This window comes from Pinus tabuliformis, chromosome 8, assembly GCF_031772625.1.
Source record: "Pinus tabuliformis cultivar Carrire ecotype Pingquan chromosome 8, CPIR1, whole genome shotgun sequence".
Classification (NCBI taxonomy): Eukaryota; Viridiplantae; Streptophyta; class Pinopsida; order Pinales; family Pinaceae; genus Pinus; species Pinus tabuliformis.
The window spans coordinates 1,755,937,778-1,755,959,893 of record NC_142294.1 but is presented as its reverse complement, the minus strand read 5'-3'; the positions used below and the strand labels follow the sequence as shown (position 1 = coordinate 1,755,959,893).

Below are 22,116 nucleotides of genomic sequence, written 5' to 3'. Positions count from 1 at the left end.
ACAATGGGAGTTTCTTCATGAAGGCAAAGCACGTAGGGTTCACTATAGAGGTCCTCTAGGATCAAGGAATGGGAAGTACACGAACAGTGACAAAATGTTGTGTAACAAGCCTATCGGACTTGAGCCTCACACTGCAGGCGTTGCAGTGTTTTGTGACGTTTAGGACTTGTCCTCCACTGTGGGGTCTTGTGGGTGGCACAGTGACTGCATTTCCTTACTTGTGTTCCATGATGATCCACCTGCACCACACATTTGTTCTTCGATGTAACGTGGTTGGTCTCAGTCTTGCTAAGTCTATCTCTATTTGCAGATACAGACTCTTCTCCACCGGTTTTTTTAGATGATTCTGAAGTAGATCCATTTTGATATACTATACTTGCAGAGGAACTTGGAGAAATAAGTATGCGAGTAACCCAATTACAAATAGGTGCCCTTGACCTTTTGCTTTGAGCTCAACTAGGCACGGGCAATATTTCTAATATATAGCTAGATGACCTCTTACCAGAGTCAAGAACATGATGAGTTATCTTTGTAGGTATGTTACCAGTGGAGAAGGAGTCTTCCCCAAAGTTTGAAATCCATTCCATTTCTACCAAATCATCACACTATGAAACAACAATGGAGATTAACTTAATTTGCAAATCATCTTCTAAATGATGTGGGGATGGAAATAAACATAAGGTAAATTTTTATTTGATTTTTTACCTTAGGGTTTCTCATGGAAAACTAAATAACAAAAATGGAAGTAGTCCATCGAATGGGTCTAGAAGAAGAAACAACATGACTCACTAAAATAGAAAGGTCTATTGGAGAATTGTGATCTTTAATATTTGTGCTCACAACATTTGAAATGTGGGAACTTCTTCTGTTATCTAGCAAGGAATCATTGTTGCAACTTAGCATGGTTCCTGCCATCTTGGCGGTGTCCGTTATTGTGGAGGAATCAGCTCCGTTGGCATCACTGCATTTCTCTCCAATTGGTGCTGCAATTTCTTCGTTTGAGAAATCCAACAGGTCATCGATTAGTAAAAAGTTTGATATTCCTCCTAAGATTCCAACTTCTCTCTCTGTCACTTTCCAACATTTTCTTCCAAGAGTAGTTGGCAATGAGACATATAGCTTAAATTTTTAGCTTAAAACATTAACATTCTAAATTCTCAAAACAGAGTACATACTAGATTGAACATTAATTTCAATTTTAGTCAGAATGTTGCAAAGAAAGAATTCTAAATAAAGAAAATCAAGGATGTTGGAAAGGAAGCATCTGAAGCATTTGAAGCTTCCAAGATCCATCATAAGTGACAGAATCCAAGGCCTCAACACCTTTCCCTTTGTTGATTATCTATTGAATCCATCTACCAGATTTCCACCTTCTATATCTTTGAAATTTGGTCCAGTTGGTTCCTTTCCTATGAGGAGCTCAAGCAAAATGACCCCAAAGCTCTAGACATCACCTTTGGTTGTTGATATCCAACTTTGACCATATTCTGGAGGAACTCAGCAGAAGCTTCCTCATCTCAAGGAGGAACTCAACGCAATGGGGACCATTGCTTCCTAAGGGGGGAGGAATGATCCAGGTGGATGTTGGTGGCCACCCACCTATCCCATTTGGACCCCCACAACTGTCTCTTTCAGCTTTTTCAGTTTCCTAAATTGTAGCACAGTTTACTATTTTTAGCAGTTTTTCGGGTCCTGAACTTCCGGAGCCGTTTTGAGGCCCTAAACAACGTTTTTTGGGAAATCTAGGGCAACATGGGTCCATGGGTGGTTGTCTCCCAAAGTGGTAGTACTCGGATAGATTTTTCTAACGAGATATTGTACGCGTCAAACGAAGATCGTATGCCAAAGTTACGACCCCGGGAAATTGATGTACCAATTTACCCAAAACAGGGCCCACAATTTGGCATTTCATCTTCTAGGGTTAGGTTTTGGAATGTGAAGGGTTTTCCATTGTTTCTCAACAATAAATAGGCCTTCGAGCCTCATTGTAACACAGTTTTAGAACAGTTCAGAGGCATGTAGCCACCACATCTCTTCTCAGAGATAAGCTACCATCGCCTTAGCTGGCTTATTACCATTTCTGTTTGTAAGCATATTTCAGTATTTTACAGTAATGAAATGAAGTATTATTTCCGTTGCATATCTGTCTTTATGGTTATCTCTGTATTTTATTTCATTCCTATGTAAATCCAGATCACTCACAGGTGCCAATCCAAAGTCTGCAACTTTAGGCTCAAAGTCAGCATCCAACAGTATGTTGCTACTTTTCATGTCTTTGTGGATTATGTGAGGGATGAAGCCATGATGAAGAAGTGTAAGGCACCTAGCTGAACCCATAGTAATCTTAAATCGTTTGGGCCAATCAAGGACCTCTAATGCATCAACGCTGTTCCTTAGCCAATAATCAAGGCTTCCATTCACCATAAAATCATAAAACAACAATTTCTCATCACCAAAAGAGCAATATCCCAGTAATGGCACCAAAATTCTTGTGCTTGAATTTTCCTAATGTCTCCATTCATTGAAGTCTATTCCTACTTAGCAAATGGTCACCCCTCAAAAAACATGGCCAACATTTATTGCATTGCATCTGTTCATGTTGTGTTAGGAATATTTCCTTTTAGAAACGCCATGTTCAAAGTGAATGAGGCAAGAAGTTGCATCTTAAAGGAAAGGCTTGCATCCCAAATAGTCTGCATCCTTTTGTGCTATTTATTTTTTCCATTATTGAGATTCTATCTTCTCTTTAATTTTGTTATGATACCATATTGAACATTAATTTTTTAGTTAGAATGTTGCAATGAAAGAATTCCAGATTAGAGAAACTACTCAAATAATCAAAAGGTGTCGTGAGACTATCTTAAATTTCATTGTATAACCCATAACGTCATCTGACAACATATATCACACTAATTTATCTTTTTGAGCATGCAGGAACTTTTTAAGACCGGTGCACTTAAGAAATATTACTGTTTTGAAAATTATTCTTGCAAGTTCTGAAATGGAATTTCTAGCCCCACCTTATAACTACTAGTAGGAAATATGACATTGTAACAGTCATAGGGATACTTATATCTAACAATATCGAAAGCATTCAATTTGGTTCTGATACTCCAACAAAATTTGTCAATCAGTCTTACATTGAATTTGTGAAAAAAATTATCTGCTTTTTTGAATTATATATGACTAAAAAACATGTTGAGTATTAAGAAATAGATAATTGTCTACTTGTTTAACATGAATTTATTGTTATCTTATTTTCTAGGTTTTTGAAGTGTAAAAAATGGTGCAAAAGTGGCGTTTATGCATTGAAGTGTCCTGCTTTCCAAATCTAGGTCGAGCAGTTGTTAAATTTGTCCTTTACAATATGGCAACAAATCATTTATTTCATGGAAAGAGAGAAGTTCCTGGAATGACGACAAACAATGAGGCATATTACATTGCCCTTGTTGAAGGGCTAAAAGAGGCAAAACAACATGATGTCAATGATATTGAAGTCTTCACCAACTCGGAGTTGATATGTAATCAGATGAAAGGCATCTATTGAGTTCGGAAGGACAATTTAAAACTCCTTCATAAGGAAGCAATAAATTGGAGTTGTCAATTTCAATATTTTACCATCAATCACTCTGTGAACATTGAAAATATGTCCAATGATATAATGTCCAGATCATTTTTAAGCACATATGTAGATGTCAAATATGGCATAGGATCACCATCCACTGCAACAGAAATCATTGATCACCTTCAATATAGATCCCCAATGTGCGAATGGGTTGTTTTTATAATTTTTCTTCAGTATATCATAACATGGTTCTTTCACTAAAGAAGAACATGTTAATGTTTTATTTTTCCCCAACATGCAACGATTACGATTTTTTGTATGGGAGACAAATTTATGGAAAATGTAATATATTCCATGTATATGGACAAATGTATTTTGAGAAAAGTAACTCGTTCATGGTTTTGTGATTATCACTAATATATTATGGTGTTGTCTTCTGCACACGATTCTATCTTCTGCTTCATTTTCCTTTTCAAAATGAATGAAATATTATGCTCCAGGTTTTTTCCTTTGAACAAAGAATAGTGATGTGGCAGAAGGAGCGGTAACATAGCCTAGAAGCAACATAGACATGTCAAATTGCTAGAGTTGAAATGAAATCATGAACAAGATTCAATTTCACAAATATATAAAAATCTATGTAATTGTAATTGTAATTTAAATTGGAACTATAATGATGCCCTTAAAACCAAGAGTCCTTTTTTGCAATCCACTCATGCTTCTTTGCATCAATAGGGAACTTATCAATCACAAAAGCAGACAGTGAGAACTCCCTTGGATTTTAATTGTACAAAGTGTAGAGTAGTTAATCGCAACCTGGAGGAGCACAAGGAAGATGGGAAGCACAACCAAGAAGAGCCTTAGACTTGGAAGGAAAATAAGAGATAAATGATATATGGCATGAAGGATGCTTTGGAGATTCAAATCATTGAGCAAACAAATTAGTACAAAATATCTCAGATGCCCTCTCTAGTCTCACCTGACAGTCACACCAGCACTAGTCAAATCTTTATTTAATTGAATTTTTCATAATCTTATCAACAACATGACAATACCTAATGTGTAGAATGACTTCCCACTATAACTCAAGTAAGATGCTAATGAGTAAGAGGATGTTGTGCTTCATTGGTGAAGAGAAGGTTTGAGTTGAGTTTAGCCACACAAATGGGAACTAATCATATCATTATATAAAAAATACAAGGATTTTCTATGACCTATTCTGATCAATGTCAGTAAAAAAGATTCATGTAGGAAATTGTCTTCAAGATTTATGGTAATATACTAAAACATTCACTACAGATAAATAATTGATACCACCAACAACCATACAAAGACTGTCGACTAAGAGAGAAAAACCACAAAAATTGGGGCCTCACATACTTGTTTCTAGAAAAAATTGTCTATTTCAGCACCCTAAATTGATGGAGACTTGAGTATGCTTATACTAAGACCTTAAAATGAGAATTTGAACTTATCAATTGCTATGAGTCCAATCCCAAGGAAATATGTGCTGCCAATTGCAGATTAGACCAAATGCAAGTCCAGGGTGAATTCGATGGGAATAGATACCTTTCAAATGTCAGTTTTATAGCCAAAGGTGATTTAAAGGAGTTCGAACCCTCTAATGTCAAAATATGTAACCAATAAATACATCCATCCACAGTAATCTGAATTCAAAATAGCTAGTTATTTTATAAGCAAGAAAATGTTCCAACTTCAACATGTTTAGGACCTGTGTATAAATTTAGAATGGAATTTTATGTTTCAACTTGAGTGTAGCAGTGATAAGGTATCCTTGGTTACACAGGTTTGTCTCTTAATTAATGGCAAAAAAAATAGAATTGTACAAGATTGAAGGATTTGATGTTAGGTACAATGATGTTATGTGGATCTTCTTGAGACAACACAGGTTGAAACCAACTCTTCAGCATCACGCAATCCAGAATCTAGTGACAACAGCTCCACCTTCGCTGCTACCTACATCAATTACCCCCATCCAACGCCCATTTAAATAGCTCAACGCAGAAAACTAATGAAGCTCCCCACGCAGCTGCCATTGACTACATCAAGAACTCGACGAATTCAGTAAACAAAACTGGAAACTCAATTAGAAACTCAACTGTAATTAACCTCTCAAAGCTAACATTAGATGATAACCTGAAATTGCTTCTAGAAAAAGGTCTAAATTTCGCTTTATCTCCAGCCAAAATTCCTATAAATGATATCATAAGCAACATTGAAGTCATTATCAAAAACACTGATCAAAATGTTGCAGAAGAAATAAGACAGGACGTTGCCAGAATTCTCAAAAATGCCAGACCTCCTCCTAGCAACATATCCAAAGAAGAATCCAAAGCTTTAAAAAACATCAAGAATAACAAAAACATTATAATTTTAAAAGCTGACAAAGGAAATGCCACTGTTATTATGGATAGGACAGATTATGATTATAAGATGGAAGAACACCTTAACAAGAGTGGCTGCTATAGAGTTCTTAACAAGGACCCTAGCAGCAAAATCCTTCGCCAAGTGAGTAACAAAATTAAAAACTCCTCTCTTGATTCTACTATTAAGAACAGGTTAATACCTAATAATGCCATCATCCCTAGAATATATGGTGTGCCTAAAATCCATAAAACCGGAGTTCCATTGAGACCCATAGTAAACACTATAGGATCACCCACTTACTGGTTAGCAAAATACCTTGCAAACAAACTTAGACCTTTATCCGGTAACACTCCCTCTTACATCAAAGATTCTGCTTCCTTCATAGAATGGATTAAAAACCTAGAAATTAGTGACAATGACCTACTGGTTAGCTTTGACGTAGTGTCTCTCTACACTATGATTCCAGTAGATGAAGCCATAGAAGTATTGAAGAAAATCACAGACCTTGAAACTGTGGAACTAATAGGCATTTGCCTTAAATCTTCATACTTCAGTTTCAAAGGAAAAATCTATGAGCAAACACATGGTGTTGCAATGGGCTCTCCATTATCACCATTGATTGCCAACTTATACATGGAACACTTTGAGCAAATGGCCCTTAGGTCTTTCCCCTTTACCCCTGAAGAATGGAAAAGATATGTAGATGACATTTTCGCTAAATGGAGCCATGGTTTAGATAAACTTAATGAATTTTTATCACACATAAACAACCTCTCTAAACACATAAAATTCACTATTGAAATTGAAAAAGACAACCAACTCCCCTTCCTAGATGTCCTCCTTACCAAGAAAAATGGCAAACTAAGCCACCAGGTCTTCAGGAAACAAACTCACACTGACAAATATCTTCATTCAAATTCCCACCACCATCCGAAACAAAAAGTTGGTGTCATCAAAACCCTAGCTACTAGAGCTTCTAGAATCTCTGACCTTGAACATCTAGAGGAAGAACTTAACCATCTCCACAAGGTCTTTATAAACAATGGCTATCAGAAACACATTATCCAAAAAATAATTAAAGAATCCATAACCAATAACCAAAAAAGAAAAACTCTTGAAAACCCTAGAATCTCCTTACCCTATATAAAAGGAACCACAGACAAAATTGCCAGAATTCTCGCCAAGCATAACATCATGGTTGCCTTTACGCCCCCTAACACCATAAAAAACATGCTTGATTCTGCTAAGGACTTAATAGACCCAAAAAATCACAAAGGAGTATACTCGATTCCCTGCTCATGCGGAAAAGTATATATAGGTGAAACAGGGAGATCCTTTGGCATAAGATTAAAAGAACACATTAATGATATTACAAGAAACAGGTCAGAAAAATCAGGTCTGGCAGAGCACGCATGTTCTTCCTCACACTATATCTGTATGGAACAAGCAAAATTAATTCACAAGGAAGACCATTATTTAAAAAGAAGGGTGAAAGAGGCAATTGAAATTGAGAAATCCTCCAACAACATGAATAGAGATGATGACATTGAAACACATCTTGGAAGAAATTGTTTTTCTTAAAACACATTTTGACCAGATCACTGTTTCTCATATCTACAGGGAAAGAAATGCAACTGCTGACCGGCTCTCGAAAGAAGCGGCGGATCGACCTCTAGGAGACTGGCTGATTGAGGAATACAAACCAGAGGGGATGCACAGGTTTTTTCATCGACCATATATAGACGGCCTCCTATGGGGGGATCCCCCCCCATATAAATTTTGCTCTACATGTTTCTTTTTGTATATAACAGCACAGTACAGATCGGCTATATTTACTGAATGAGGGATATTCTCCTCAAAACTCTGTTTTTATTTTGGTTATTTTGTATGACACTGTTATTTCTATGAGGGATACAGAACCATTGCATCCCAGTGGGACTATCTTGATGTATTTTTGATTATTTTTGAACAGTGGTGAAAACCACACTACAGCATATGCCCTTGGCATCAACAGCATGTAATTTCTCTTTTAATAGAAATTATGAACTCTCTTTCTTCGGAAAAAAATGAATAGAGATGACGAACTAAAATTAAGTAGCACTTGGAAACCCTTATTAAATAAAATAAAAAAGCAGTAAATACAAATTAATAGAATAATAAATAAATAAATCTATCTAACTCTCTTTTAAATATAATTTAATAAGTCAACGTAAAAAAAAATTCAAACTATTACTTCAAAAGCATTTAATATATAGCAATGAACTTATATATATAACATAGAATCTTAAAATAATAATAACAATAATAATAATAATAAATAAATAAATTTAAATATATACATAATCAATTCAAAAAAAATTAATAATAATAATAAAAAAAATAATAATAATAAATAAATAACTAAATAAATAAATCAAAGAAATAAATATAAATCAAATAAATACATTTAAATATAATCAATCATTAATTAAACCAGTGACTTAAAATAATAATAATAATAATAATAATAATAAATTAATTAATTATATATATATATATATATATATATATGAATTAATAATTATGAATCAGTTAGGTCGACATTAAAAAAGACATCAAATATTTTTTCAAATAACTATTAATAGCTCCATAATTTCACGCTCTCTCTTCTCAAAATACAAATCACATTGCCCTGATGATGGACTCACTAAGCTAGTCCAAAACATTGGTTTCATAAACTGTTCACAGGTTTTTCCACAAACATAAAAGGTATAAATTAATTCGTGGTCCTACACCACCATACATTTTATAGAGTAGTTTGTTGTCCTACAAGTCCATGAAGATACAATGAAGATACAACAAATGCAATTACAGTTAAAATTTTATCATTTCCTTAATACACAGATGGTCAACTTTTGATGGACATATTAGTACTATAGGAATTCAACACCTAATTGTTGCTTAAATGGACGATTTCATTAAGATGTTCCTTCTAGGACAAACTGTTTCCTAAATGGATGATTGCCTTAAGTTGTTCCAAAACACCATTTCATGTTTAATCAACACAACAATTTAATGGGCATCAAAATTTCCAACATGATGAAATAAAAAATAAGCATCCTTAGTTGTAAGTAACTTGTTTCTTTGGATGACAAAATCATAAAATTTATCCATGAGAGGTTAACATAATCATTGAAAACATGCAACACAAAGGGATCAAAGCCAACATATGACATGCATCCTTAGTCAAGTGAGGGCTTTCTAGCATACAAAAAAATTCAACATAAATGTGTCAAGATGTCCTTTCCTAAGCTTATCATAAGATTCATGAATTGCCCTTGCCTTTTTAATGAAAGTTGTTGAGTTAAATTTAAAGTAAATTATTTGAAATATTTTGAATGTAAACTGCAATACAACCCTTCACAACTTTAGACATGCTACATAGAGTGCACTACACAGGGTCCTAAGATGTAACCAATTTGTCTACCATAAGTAATATCTAGATCTAGATATGCTTCTGGAACAACTAGAAACTCCTAAACTCGAAATATTTATGTTAGGGTCCAGTGCTGGAAAGATATGTTTACTGATGACTGCAGAAAATGTCTATTATTCACAATCAAAATATGGTCAATAACTATGTTGGGTGTCAAGGAGTCGAGGATTTCATTGGCATTTGCAAAGTTCATTATGATATGTACGATATTTCTTATGGCCCAAGATTTCCATGCTACAAATTGAGGTATTGTTACCCAAGATCTCATTAGGTAATTTAAAGGCTAATCTAATGATGTTTTGAAGCCATCATAGGCTAGTCTAAAGCTTCTGTCACTGAGACTAGCTACAATATTTAGAAAAAAAACTAGGTACAACATTAGAAGATACAACAAGGTGAATCTGAGAACCATATTGTACAAGCTTCACCTTCTTCCTTTTGATTTGAAAACTTTGCAGGTGTTTGAAAAAATGAAGAGAAAGAAGCCATCCCCTGAAATAAAAGCATTTAAAGGGTATGATGAGAAATGCATACTCTTTGGCTTCATCAATGTCCAGTGATGGAGTTCTGCCACCCTGAGCCTGTTTGTGTCATCAACTAAAACCAATTCAACTTTCCTGGGAATATACTCTATCTTGGAGATTATCTTCACTGACTTGTGACACTCACCACACACTAATTATGGGGGTGTACATACATGCTATATATATATATATATATATATATATATATATCCAAACCAAGTTGCTAACTCCTCATTGTGATAATAAAAGGTCAACCTTTTTCCCTTTCTCAAATATTTTGATATGCAATTTCTATGTAGATAATAATACTTGTAGTTGAGCATGGTTGCAAGCTTCCAATTGGCTAGTTCAACATATTTGCAACCTCAGAGGGTGAAATTATCTATTCGAATAGCCTTGAATTAAGATTAGAGTAGCAAAACATGAAGCTTTGAGCTCACCTAGTAAAATCTTTCATTTTTATTAATGAGAACTCAATTTTTCCTATCATAAGCATCATATGCCAATTCAGGTCCAAAATGGAAAGATAAGCTCTTGATAAAATTTAATTCTTTTTGTCCAACATCTTTCATTGAACTTGACTTTGAAGCGCCTAGTATAAGCTTCATTCTAGCTAAGGACAAGTTTGCATGAAAATTAGTTATAGAATCTAGTGCTAGTCTAAGCTTCACAAATGTATCTTCACCTTCCTTCAGAGTTGAAATAATCTGTAGAGAAATTTATACCATCACTCTTGGCTTGAATTAGAACTTGGTCTTGCATATTTATACTCTTGAATATCTCCTTATCGGGAATACAAGTCTATCTTGTTTTTTTAAAACATATGATCAACAATCATCAACATGACCATAATTGGACTTTGATTTCCCAAAGATATTTTCTTCAATGAAATCACCATACCTAGATAAGATATTAAGTAATTAACATCAAACCCTAGAGTAAATCTACATCCTAGGAAAAAATTTGACCTGTTGACATGATGTCCTTTAACAATTTTTAATTATGTATGTGAATTTTGTATAGATAAAAAATGTAGTGTATAGAGACCTCCCATGTAATGAGCAACTGGAACTGTCCTATATTTCATTACATACAATTGGTTGAACTTTCATGTTTGGGATCATCGTCCTCATCAAAAAATATCAAAACAACCCCATTTAGTTATGTAGAGAACAAATAACTCTCAATTATCTAGGAAGAAATAGGATGGAATACAAACCCTTGGTTGATTTCTCATAGAGAAAATTGATTTCCTGCAAGGAATTGCCACCTTTACCTTGTGTATTAGATAATATTCTGAAATTGTTGCACCCTTGAAAATTGTCTCTGCCTTCCATCCATAACCATAATTGTCATCTTAGTAGACTCAATGTATCAATCTCTCATTTTTGGGCTAATGAATGTCCATATGTTGCCAAATCATCCATCTCTAGATCGACGACTACAATTTATATTTCCTGTAGCCCTCTTCATTTCCAAAAACCACCAAAGGAAGTGTTGGAGGTGGTTCACGGTTTTCCAAAATCACAAGTGGTTTGCTGATGTACATGATGACGAAGTTGTTTTTAGTGTGATTTTTTAGAATTTCCGTTGCCAGAATTTGGTGAGGTGAAAACTTGATTTGTGTTATTTAAACTAGTGTTTTGACTATATATATGAATTCAACACCCTGAAAAACCCTAGGGCACTTTGATTGTACAGAGATTACCCAACAAGCTTGTGATTTCAACTGAGATAGATCTGTGCCTAAAACAAAACTGATAAAAGCACTTCTAATTTTATAAAAGCTACCATATAAGTTTCTTTCTAAGTCTGGAAAATGCTATTAATTTGAAACAAGCATGAATACATACAACGACCATAAGATTCCTATTAACTAATCTGCCTATTTAAATGTTGATGCACCTTCACACAAACTACAATTTGTTTATGGACCCAAACATTGTATGGATATGGTTATGGGCCACATTCTATGTTAAAGATTTACTAGAAATCACTTCCTTAGAAGATTGGTTCAAAAGCGGAAATATGGTGAAGGGAGCAGATTTCAAAGAATGAATCAGTGTTTTCATTGGCATGTCTGAGGAACATAGATGGAATAGAGTGGACACTTGGAAGGATCTTCCTTATTAGCTTAAATTGGTTAATTAATAATTTAAAGGGGCTACCATTGGAATGATAAGTACAATGATTGCAACGGATCTGCTTTACTGACATAAAAAGGAAGATATCAAAATGGAGTGGAGCTGAACATCAAAAGTTTGGAAATATAACAGATTGCTAGCAAGAAATTCACTGCAATGGATTTCATTATATTCAATTTATTACAAAATGCTAGAATTGTTTCCTCAAGACCGTGGAAACTACCACATTATTGAATAATACTTCCCTGGTGCTTCTAGAGCATCATTTCATGTAATGATGCTTATACAAAAGGTAAATTAATCTATCACAACTTTTTCACTTACTATACAACTGGAAGTTGGAAAACCATGGACTAGATAAAATACAAGCCTTCAACCATGACCATCACTTCCATGATGCGTTTTACAACAAAACATATTTGTATAGCAGACCAATTTCCAACCAACCAACCACAATAGTTACCACCCCTCCCAACAAGCCTGAACTATAAAAATTTAGTCAACTAGATTAGAAATTATCTGAGGATCCTAGATAAACATTGTGTGCTTGGCTGAGAATTGTGTGCTTGGAAAAAGACCATGTTGTGTGCTTGGGTCAGAATTTATGTCTTCCACATGGAGGTTCGAAGCAGAACTGTAGAATAACCTAAAAAAAAGAGTGTCCATGTTAAAATTTTGAAAATTAATCAACACCTGTATTATCCTAGAAGAACATAAACTATATGTGACCAAGAACTGCAACACACATATATACATGAGCACACAAGATCAAAATAAATACTTTCAGCGAACACACAAATTAAAGATAACAACCAACCTTGATTTGGGCAATATGGCAGTTCACATATTATCGTAGGAATAAAAGGACATAGCATCGTTCAGTGAACATCGACAAATCATGAAGAGGGCATGTTCAAAATAACATAAAAATCTACTACGCTATCATATACTATTCCATGAAGGCAAAATCAACTTGATGAGGTCATGAAAATCCAACAAGATCTCTGACTAGAGGCAAGGAATCAAAAATCCAACAACAAAAAACGCAATGATAAGGTTCAAATCTCACTGACCTTTGACCATCTAACCATAACTTTATAAAGATGTAAAATATAAAGATCTATAAATCTAATAAATATCAAACCATGAACATAGGTATGAGAAAATAGAAACTACATGTTTAAGTATAAAAATCAAACATTTTTCATGAACATAAATAATTAAAGAGATTCTATTTGATAGCTAGCATGATGGATAGGGAAAAAATACAAGCATGGGCAATGAACCCATATGATGGTCCTTCTCCTCAACCATGAACAAGCATAAAAAGGCATGTAAATCCCATAAATTTGGCATAGGAAATACAATTAAAACCTTAATGAGGGAAAGGCGTTGAGGATTGAACTTTGTTTCAGTGAGCAATGCATGGGAAGAAACATAAGCACTGATAATGATCACATTTGGCAATCCTAATTTTGCAGTGACCATGAGCAAATTATGAAATGGGTATTTTCATAACAACATAACAATAGGAAAACATATATAGATTTATCATATGAAAAAGGGAAACCCACCTGACGAGGCCATGAAAACCGAGCTTATCTATTCTGTGTGCATACCTCATTGATTCCCACTAGAGTTGAAGCCCTTCCATGGATGATCAGTCATGGTAAAAAATGATGCTTCTCCACTTGTTCTATAGTTACCTAGCAAAGTGTCAAACATTATCGCAAAGAAATTTGCTAGAGCATCAAGGTATATGTGCGCACACAATGAAAGAGTGTCAAATGTACCTGGTATGGCAGATAAGGTTGGATGGTCTTGCATCTCCCTTTGGTATTGGGTTATCGCCAAGGTTGGGGATTATTGTATTGCTATAAAAATAAACATACAACAGGTTAAAGAATGGTCATGATTAAATACTTAAATCTAAAACCATGACTCTATTCAACACATGAAACTAACCTGGAACCATAGACAGGGCATTATTTGATCGATGACATCCTCGCTTATTGAGGTATCGAAACTCAAATGGTTCATATTCTGATGGATCAACATCTAAATCAATTTCCAAACCATTTTTTTTGCTATTACTTCTTCTTTCCTTTGTGGGGCTAAGGAAACTCTTCTTCCTCTTCAAAGATGGATCAAGAGAACCCAACCCAGGTGTGAAGTCAAAATTAGTAATGTGCAAATTATTGGCTTCATCCAACATTTTTTTAAGCATACCAGTCAACTAATTTTTCTTCGTCAAAGTAGTAGGAGGGTTATCTAAAATGAGATGTGCATAGCTAAACAACTCTTCCCTTGCCAAATGAAGTGCCTCAACATCTGCATTAATAATGTTTGTGGCCATAAGAGTAGCATCGACATCTACATCATGGTTTTGAGGCTCTATATTGATCTTAGGTGGGTCATTGCATTTGTTATCCTCTACATGCTGATGAAGCAATGGATTTGAATTATCCGAGTGGAAATACAACCAATTAACCTTGATGGCATGCTTGCAAATGTTTCCATAGATAGGCCATGGACATTCACACGTTATACAATCCGTACGATACCAGGTGACAAGGTAGTTTTTACCTCGATCTGTCTGACTTCTCACCTAATAAGCACGGGTTATGCTCTCATGAGGACAACAATCAGTATCTAGAATTTTTCTTCCTCATTCCACTGATGATTCTAGCTGCTTTTCTCTCTTGTAGTTGTTTAGAAATCCTTCTTATTTTAAGATTTTATTGAACTGATAACAAGGTTCAATTGTTGTTAGTAGCATATGCAATAACCAATCCATCCTCCGTGCACATTTTTTCCTTTTATCAGATAGAAATGTTGTTTTTAGGTAACAATGGTATGACTCAACAACATTATTGGTCTCCTGATTTACATGAAGAAACTCCCAACAACCTTTCACCCACATACCTAATTGCAAATAGAACCATGTCAGTCTCACTATATCACCTTTATAGAAGAAAAAATGCATATAATATGAAAAAATTGTTTACTTACGAATCTTATCTCCAGTGACCCAATTCTTGTGGAAATAGTCTAAGAACTTCTCTTCATCTGCAAATTTGATAAAAAATTGATTGATTGCATCTTCCACTTCATTATTGAGAGTGTGTTTCATGATGAAACCTAACTCACTGAACATCTCATTGGCTTTTATGGAACTAGTGGCCAACCGATTGACATTTTTTAACCAAGCCCTCTGTACATGCCAAACGCATAAGATCACATCACAACCTGTGATCCTCCTTCCATATTCAATGCATTTTAGTGTGCTATTTTTAGAAAAAATGCAAGTTTGGTTATATCATGGCAATGTTAAAGTTATCTCAAGGCACTAATTTCAGGAAGTGCATCATCAACCATGAAAGCATTGACTTTTCAATCAGGACGGGTTTGGAAACACTTGCGCATGAGCTGCTCCAGCCATATTACAATATCATCTTATGTGTTTCGTGATGCCACGACCCATGCAACTGGAACCCCGATTTGTTTTTCATCAAATGCCATGAGTGTATACAACTGATATTGTCATATTCAACATTACATAAAGTCAAATACAAGTTATTAATCATTCTGAATGTATACAACTTAAATAAATATATTCAATTAATAATTGACATCTAACTTACCCTGTATTTATTTGTATTAAATGTTGAATCCATGGCTATTAAGCTATTGTGAGATAGCGTGACCATTGTCTCCAACATCCAATTTGTTTGAATCCCTATTATAAAAAGGACCTCCACACCATTGGGCTTTTCGTAAAAGAAAAATATTCCCAATGCTTTTAATACCAAAGGCTTACACTCATTTCATCCTTTTTGTGAAGTTGATAATTTCCCTTCGCCAACCTATTATAGATATTTACAATATATTTCCTGCATAAGAAGAAATCTCTATCTCGAGCTACCACATCCATGTCAACATGTCTCTTAATGTGGGTTCTATACACTACATCAATAGGCACTCCCAAAAAGAAACAACTCTCTACATATGCAACAACGTCCCTTAAAAGCTTTGGCCTATGCAAGGTCCTAGTCTCACCTGAAGTGTCACGTTGACCATGACAAGCCCAACCTTCCCCATATTCATGTTCATACATATTGAAAGTTAGTATTTCTCTATCAGGAATTTCATGCATAAATTTCACAATAAAATGGCATTGGCAACCCCTCTTCTGCACAAATGAGGTCCTTCGTTTAGTTGGAGGTTCTCTTGTTTTGTCCTTTGGGCAAAATGAACAATGATAACTAAACCAAAAATTTAAAATGTTAGTACATACAAAGAAAGATAAACGTCGTTTCAGAAGATACAAAAAATACATTTTTTAAATACTCACATCTCATATTTCAATGCAGCAGTAGCTCTTTGTTTTGGTTCTTTTTTTGTTTTTCGTATGAATTTACATGGAGAAATAGGATTTTCTTCCTCTCCTTTGATAATGTCAACAACTCTTCATAATGGGATTACATCAACTCGATCAATACTATTGTTTTTTCTATTTATTTCCATCCAAACCAAATCTTTACTAGAGAACGTCATTTTACCTTTGAGGTCTTGCACCTCAAGATCTATGATATATTGCCATTTTCTTCGCTTGTCCATTTGAACTGATCTGGTCAAACAAGTTATCCAACATATATATAAATATAAAACCTCTTTTATGCTTTTTTTGAGGTCTGAAATATCAATCACTCAATAATGGCAAAAATATATAGCACAAAAGGATGCAGGCTATTTGGGATGCAAGCCTTTTCTTTAAGATGCAGCTTCTTGCCTCATTCACTTTGAACATGTCATTCCCAAAAGGAAAGATTCCTAAAACAACTTGAACAGATGAAATCCAATAAATTTTGGCCATGTTTTTTTAGTGTGACCATTTGCTAAGCAGGACTAGACTTGAATGAAAGGCCTTTCTACAATGTATGTTTGCATCACAACACTACTAGTAGTTTGTCCTCAAAGATTCTCGGTGTTGCCATAATATATGTGAAATTTATAGCATGCAATCATTATGGTCACATTCCACTACCTATGGCAAAAGAGATGTGCTAGAACAAAGAAAAGGCAATGAAATTTAATCTTTTATAGCTATTCAATATTGAACTCATCTCATTTCCCTAAGAAAGTCAAAGATGGCGCTAGATGTAGGGTTTTTATCACATGCATTTTCCCTAATTACGTGGGTAAGTAAGTGGAAGGTTATTTAAATAATGTTGACATAGCATGTACTCTATGAAAGAATGACAATTTCGTCCCTCTAAGTAGAGTGCCAAGTTTTTCGAGAAAAATGGGAAAGTCCTATAAAAGTACATAAATTGGTCTGAGAGAGCAGCTCAGAAAAGTTTGGAAAATATTAGGAAAAAGGGAAAGGAGGGAATCGCGGCCAAGTGTGAAAAATGGACCCAAATCACATTACAGATTAGCTACAAAAACCACCATCTTTATCACAACAAATTGAATTTAATATGGGAACTTATTTGTTGATGAGGATGGAATGCTGGTTTAGTGGTAAAGATAGTGGCGAGTCAGGCCATCCACCAAGTTTTAATTCCACGGAGGTATAAATAAGTATTTTGGGCTAGGTACAAATCCGGGGTGGTTTCATGGAAGAATTCAAATCTTTTCAAGGCAGCTTAGGTAAATAAAAATGCATGTTTTTAGTGGGTTGCCCCTTCAGGGTTCTATGCAGTCAAGTTCACCTAAGATGCTTCTATTAAATCAATTTCAACATGAAATTCTTTCTTTGCAACATTCTAACTAAAATTGGAATTAATGTTCAATCTAGTATGTACTCCGTTTTGAGAATTTAGAATGTTAATGATTTTTCCTAAAGAAAGGAAAACCAAGCACTTGATTTAAATTCTTTCTTTGCAACATTCTAACTAAAATTGAAATTAATGTTCAATTTGGTATGTATTCTGTTTTGAGAATTTAGAATGTTAATGTTTTTAAGCTATGAATTTTCTTGATTTAGAATTCTTTCTTTGCAACATTCTAACTAAAATCGAAATTAATGTTCAATCTGGTATGTACTATGTTTTGAGAATTTAGAATGTTAATGTTTTTAAGCTGTAAGTTTAAGCTATGTCTCATTGCCAACTACTCTTGCAAATTTGGTTAACAATGTTGGTCTATATGTATAGCAAAACAGGTTATCTTGTGGCATTGCTAGCTTGCTTCCAAAGAGCACAATCTGGCATCAGATCGAGACACTAAATTTAAGTTTAAATCCATTTAGTAGAGAATTCCAAGATCTTTTGCCAATCTCTCTTGTCTAACCTACTTGGATCTTCACACCAATGAATTTACAAGTACCATATTTCCAGAGCTTGGTAGCCTTTCACAACTCATATACTTGGACATTTCTGATAATTATCTCTTAGGATCAGTCCCCGATGAATTGTGTGATCTTATGGATCTCAACTTCTTCAATCTCTCAGATAATCTGCTGGAAGGAGCTCTTCCTGAGGGTGGTGGATGTAGTAATTTTACTGCTTCTTCATTTCTTAGAAACAAGGTTGTACGTGGAAATCAAATGGGCCAAAAATGCAAACTCATTCCAAGACAACAACCTCATCTATTTAGCACTGGGGTGATTGTTGGGATCATAATAGGAAGCACCCTTTTCGTGTTGGGCCTTATATTTTCTTTGGTAAAATGGAAAATGTTGAGATAACAAGGTTTTCCCTAAGGTGGATGAGAAAATAAAATTGAATCCATCCATTGAACCTACCCTTTCTTTTATGAGTAATAGCAAGTCAAAAGAGCCCCTCAACATAAATGTAGCCATGTTTGAAAGCCCTCTCCTTTGCCTGACACTGGCTGATATACTACGGATCACAAATAACTTTTGCAAGACCAATATTATTGGAGATGGTGGGTTTGGCATTGTTTATAAAGATGTACTCCTCGATGGAAGAACTGTTGCCACCAAAAAGCTTGGAGAGGCTTGCACTCAAGGTCATATAGAATTTCTAGCAGAGATGGAGACCTTAGGAAAAGTCAAGCACAGAAATTTGGTGCCATTACTGGGATATTGCTCTTTCGGTGATGAGAAATTGTTGGTTTATGATTTTATGGTGAATGGAAGCGTTGATTATTAGCTAAGAAACAAAGTTGATGCATTGGATGTCCTTGATTGGCCCAAAAAATTTAATATTGGTATGGGTTCAGCTAGGGGAGTTGCATTTCTTCATCATGGCTTCATCCCTTACATAATCCACAAAGACATGAAAAGTATCAACATATTGTTGGATGCTGACTTTGAGCCTAATGTTGTAGACTTTGGATTGGTGCATCTTATAAGTGTGTGTGAGAATCATGTGAGCACATATATAGCAGGTACATTTGGATATATTCCTCCAGAATATGGTCAGAGCTCGAGATCAACAACCAGATGTGATGTCTATAGCTTTGGGGTCATTTTTCTTGAGCTCTTCACAAGAAAGGAACCAACTGGACCAAATTTCAAAGATATAGAAGGTGGAAATCTGGTAGGATGGGTTCAACATATGATAAAAAAAGGGTAAGTGATTGAGGCCTTGGATTCTATCACTTTTGATGGATCTTGGAAGCTTCAAATGCTTCAAATGTTGCCTTTGCAAAATTCTTGATTTTCTTAATTTTCTAGATTTAGAATTCTTTCTTTGCAACATTCTAACTAAAATTGAAATTAATGTTCAATCTGGTATGTACTCTGTTTTAATAATTTAGAATGTTAATGTTTTTAAGCTATAAGTTTAAGTTATATGTCTCATTGCCAACTACTCTTGGAAGAAAATGCTGGCAAGTGATAGAGGGAGAAGCTGGAATCTTAGGAGGAATATCAAAATTTCTACTAATTGGTGACTTGATGGATTTTTCAAATGAACAAATTGCAGCACCAATTGGAGAGAAATGTAGTGATGCCAACGGATCTAATTCCTCCACAATAACGGACACCTCCAAGATGGCAGGAACCGTGCTAAGTTGCAATAATGATTCCTTGATGGATAATAGAAGAAGTTCCAACATTTCAAATGCTGTGAGCACATATATTAAAGATCACAATTCTCCGGTAGACCTTTCTGTTTCAGTGAGTCATGCTGTTTCCTCTTCTAGCCCCATTCGATGGACTACTTCCATTTTTGTTATTTAGTTTTCCATGAGAAACCCCAAGGTGAAAAATCAAATAACAATTTACCTTCTGTTTATTTCCATCCCCACATCATTTAGAAGATGAGTTGCAAATTAAGTTAATCTCCATTGTTGTTTCACAATGTGATGATTTGGCAGAACTGGAATGGCTTTCAAACTTTGTGGAGGACTCCTCCTCCACTGGTAATGTACCTACAAAGATAACTCATCATGTTCTTGACTCTGGTAAGAGGTCATCTAGCTGTATATTAGAAATATTGCCCGTGCCTAGCCGAGCTCGAAGCAAAAGGTCAAGGGCACCTGTTTGTAATTGGGTTTCTCGCGTACTGATTTCTCCAAGTTCCTCTGCAAGTATAGTATATCAAAATGGCTCTACTTCAGAATCATCTAAACAAGCCGGTGGAGAAGAGTCTCTATCTACAAATAGAGATAAACTTAGCAAGACTAAGACCAGCCATGTTACATCGAAGAAGAAAGGTGTGGTGCAGGTGGATCATCATGGCACACAAGTCAGAAAATGCAGTCATTGTGCCACCCAAAAGACCCCACAGTGGAGGGCAGGTCCTGAAGGTCCCAAAACACTCTGCAACGCCTGCGGTGTGAGGTTCAAGTCCGGTAGGCTGCTGCCAGAGTACAGACCTGCTGCAAGTCCTACCTTTGTAGGTACCCAACATTCAAACTCCCATAGGAAAGTTATTGATATGAGGTGTCAAAATTTGAATGACATCAACGAGAAACCACATGGACGCATTGAAAAATTAGTCCAAGGACTGATAGAATATAACCACTCTTCTTCTGAGCAACAATTAGATTTTGGTAAATAAAATGATGATGAATGCTTACTCCATAATAATATTAATCCTGGAGAAGACATGGATTTTCTGTAGACAAATCATTTAGTGATGACTTTTATAAGTTCTTCACACAAAATATTGTACAGTTTTCTAAAAACAATTACTGATGTGTTTAAAGGCTTTGCAACATTCTAACTAAAATTGAAATTAGTTTGTGTTGTTGTATACAATGTTTCTATTATACTCGCCTGGAATAACTTGCTTCCTGCCTGGTTTGAGAGTTCTGATCGCGAGAGTTCTGAAGGCAAACTGTGTCTGAGCTCGATGGAAAATAGGGAGCGGTTTTGCAGGAAAGTTTTGAGTTCTAAAGGCAAACTGTGTCGGAGCTCAATGGCAAATGGGGGGTGGTTTTGCAAGAAAATTCCGAGTTCTGAAGGCAAACTATGTTCGAGCTCAATGACAAATGGGGAGGGAGTTCTCACGCACGCCTTTGCAGGAATTTGAATACTCCTTTGAATATTGGCCACCAACTCGGGACAACCCATCGCGCAGTGGCGAGATGTTACCAAGGAATGTCAGGACACTCGAATCTAGATCTGTTAGACGATATCCCACCGCAATTAATGTGGAAGAGTGGCAGAGGGTGGCAGAATTGCCGATTGCTGGAGTCGGATGTTTTTTCGGGCGGGAATGGAAGCTGGGCAATTTCTCTGCCTTGTTAGACTACTCCAATATAAATTTATCAGGTTATTATTATTACATAAATCACACAACGAAAAACCTAAACGCCACGAAATTTACCTGGGTATTATTACAGGATATGCCCAATTGAATCCTCTGCTTTGTAACAGCCCAAAATAAATATCTACTTAACTTTTCTAGTTAACATTAAATTTAAATTAGGGTGGCACTTACATAGCCAAATAAACATATAAGTAATATTAAACTAAATTCAACTAAGAATAATGCTTACCTGCGGTAGAAGTAGGCTTACCGCAACAAGGTTTTGGGGACGACTCTCCACCCAACCGTAGGCTCAATTGTGCAAGGATTTGCTACAACTGGCCACCCC

At 35.3% G+C, this 22,116-nt stretch overlaps 1 protein-coding gene and 1 pseudogene across 1 annotated transcript; both read left to right on the top strand.

Annotated features, from left to right (window-relative positions):
• Nucleotides 1-850: 850 nt before the first annotated feature.
• On the top strand, nucleotides 851-19,643 carry LOC149243136 (leucine-rich repeat receptor protein kinase EMS1 pseudogene; annotated as a pseudogene).
• A 185-nt stretch (nucleotides 19,644-19,828) lies between these two features.
• On the top strand, nucleotides 19,829-21,074 carry LOC149243135 (GATA transcription factor 9-like). The gene is made up of 2 exons (XM_089371131.1): nucleotides 19,829-20,188; nucleotides 20,349-21,074. The coding sequence occupies exons 1-2, from the start codon at nucleotides 19,829-19,831 to the stop codon at nucleotides 21,072-21,074; spliced, it is 1,086 nt and encodes a 361-aa protein (XP_089227257.1).
• The last annotated feature ends 1,042 nt before the right edge of the window (nucleotides 21,075-22,116 follow it).

Bases quoted from the DNA above. Each gene is read 5' to 3' on its own strand.
- LOC149243135 (XM_089371131.1), top strand. From the start codon at position 19,829: ATGTTAATGTTTTTAAGCTATAAGTTTAAGTTATATGTCTCATTGCCA. The intron at 20,189-20,348 runs GTGAGTCATGCT...TTGCAAATTAAG, and splicing joins CGGTAGACCTTTCTGTTTCA to TTAATCTCCATTGTTGTTTC.